At 40.8% G+C, this 2639-nt stretch overlaps 1 protein-coding gene across 3 annotated transcripts in view; it reads right to left on the reverse strand.

Annotated features, from left to right (window-relative positions):
- The window catches only part of Rc3h2 (ring finger and CCCH-type domains 2), a 53896-nt gene that overhangs the window by 30951 nt on the left and 20306 nt on the right, over nt 1-2639 (reverse strand). For all 3 annotated transcript variants that reach the window (XM_013345876.2, XM_005345936.2, XM_005345937.2), the window contains one exon: nt 959-1134. In XM_013345876.2, coding sequence (XP_013201330.1) covers nt 959-1134 — 176 coding nt within the window. The remainder of the gene's footprint in view (nt 1-958; nt 1135-2639) is intronic.

The raw sequence follows: 2639 nt of genomic DNA on the forward strand, positions 1-2639 counted from the left end.
GGGGACCAGCAGCCGTCTCTGCCTGGGGCCCACTGTCTGCCGCCATGTGGCCCGCCACCACCACCGCTTGGGCCTCTGCTCTGGGACCAGCAGCCATTTCTGCCTGGGACTGGCTGCTCCCAGGGCCCACTGCCTGCCGCCACGTGGCCCGCTGCCACCATTTGGGACCTACAGCATTTCTGCTGCCTACTGCCGCTGGGGATCTTGCAGCATTTTTAAAAGGAACAACAGCTCTGAAAGACATAATCTCAAATCTTCTTGATGCCAGAGCCTAGGAATATAAACATAGATGACTCCAGTGCTGAACTAACTTTCTTTCTCTCTCTCTTTCTCTCTTTCTTTCTTTTTTGGTTTTGCAAAACAGGGTTTCTCTGTGGCTTTAGAGCCTGTCCTGGAACTAGCTCTTAGACCAGGCTGGCCTCAAACTCACAGAGATCCGCCTGCCTCTGCCTCCCGAGTGCTGGGATTATAGGCTTGCGCCATCACCGCCCAACTCAACTTTTGAATTTCTTGGGGGAGGGGAGTTTTTGAAACAATGTTTATCTGTGTAATAGCCCTGGTCCTGGAACTCACTTAAGCTGGCCTCAAACTCACAGAGATTCACCTACTTGCCTATGTGCCCCCTCCCCGCAAGTTGGGAGAGTAGAGGCCAATGGGACTCCTTGTTTAAAACAATTGATATAAAGAAGTGAGACTTCTTTAGTTTACTTTTACATACAAGAGTCTAAGGTTAGGGTTTTACATATGTTCAATTCAAGGTTACTGAAACCAATAGGGAGTAACAACTACCTGGTATCAAAAATTAATTAATACAGAAGAGAAGATAAAAAACAATTCCTCTGAACTTTGGAAGTGTTCTGTATTTCTGAGGTCATTCATTACTCTAGGTAATATGGATTCTAGGAAGCGTCTGTCTCACACAATAAGCATGCAAACATCCGAGTTGTACAGCACTTACCTTAAAACAAGAAGCTCGATACAGTAGCTGCACAACATGACCAATACTTGTTTTTGATGCCTGAGGAAATCTTGGTTCTAGTCTTTGCACAACAAAAAGTACCAGAACTTTCCTTGAGAGGGCAGAACCATCTTCCAGTGCCAGCAATACTAACTTCAAGGCTTCTTCTTGCATAGCTAGAAACAGTAAAGGAACAAAGATTATACTGATGATATCTGTCAAAAGTATATTTAGATATTAACTTATGGTGGTACACTAAAAACTGCATCTAATTAGCATGAAAGAGGGAAATTACACATATACAAAAACAATTCATTTTTAAATTGATCAAGGGCCAGCAAAATGACTCATGAGGTAAAAATGCTTATTGATCAAGACTAGCAACCTGAATTCAATCTCCAGAACCCAGATAAAAATAGAAGAAAAGACTCCACAAGATTCTCCCACAAACTCCACACGTCAAGGTATACTTTCAGTTAAACAGATTCAACACACCCCATACCCACACTATTAATTTTTTCATTTGTTTTTGGTTTTTCAAGACAGGGTTTCTCTTTGTAGCCTTGGCTGTCCTGAAACCCTGTCTGTCTGTCTGTATATACATACATGTATATGTAAATGTATGTACACATATATTTTTACATATGAATATGTACATACATGCTGATCTTGTTTTTTTTTGGTTTTTTTTCTAGACAGGGTTTCATACATGCTGATCTTGAACTCAGAGATCCACCTGCCTCTGCCTCCTTAGGGCTCAGATTAAAAGCATGCAGTTTGCAATATTAAAATAAATTTTTTTTAGATTTATGTGTATGAAAGTTTTCTCTACATGTGTGTGCCTGGTGCCATAGAGATTCTAAAAGGGTATAGGACCCCTGGAACTGGAGTCTGCAGATAGTAAAGCCACTATGTGAATACTGGGAATAGAACCTAGATCCTCTGCAAGAGCAAAGACTGATCTTCAACCACTAAGTCATCTCTACAGCCCCATAAGTAAGAATTTTAAAAGTTATCAAGCAAAAGAAAACATATGTTGCATGTTTTAAACATATGTCTAATGATCATTCAGAACATAGGTGTGAACAGGACATTATTTCTTTTATTATTCTTTTTAAATTGTATATGTATGAGTGAGTCTATGCATCTGTGCAGGTGCCTTCTCAGGTTAGAGGGGTCTTTCTTACCCGTCAGAGACTGAATTACAGGTGAGTCACCTGCTATAGATACTGAAATCAAACTCTATAATAGCAGTAGCTGCTCCTAACCATTGAGTCATCCCTCCAACCCAGTGAACAGAAATTTCAATAAAATATCTTCTATAGGTAAATAACAGTAATTAGATAATGATGCTAATAGGAAAGCAATTCATAAAACAGAGTACTACTTTGGCAGTGATAATTTGCAAAGGACATACATATTTGGCTTATGCACTAGATAGTTAGTGTGCCTGTCAGAAACTATTTTGCCTATAATTTTAAATAATATTAGCCTTTGGGTAAACTATCTAAAGAAGGCATTAGCTAGGCCGGGCGGTGGTGGCACATACCTTTAATCCCAGCACTTGGGAGGCAGAGGCAGGCGGATCTCTGTGAGTTCGAGACCAGGCTGGTCTACAAGAGCTAGTTCCAGGACAGGCTCCAAAACCACAGAGAAACCCTGTCTCGAAAAACCAAAAAAA

Source organism: Microtus ochrogaster, chromosome 4 (assembly GCF_000317375.1).
Source record: "Microtus ochrogaster isolate Prairie Vole_2 chromosome 4, MicOch1.0, whole genome shotgun sequence".
Taxonomy (NCBI): Eukaryota; Metazoa; Chordata; class Mammalia; order Rodentia; family Cricetidae; genus Microtus; species Microtus ochrogaster.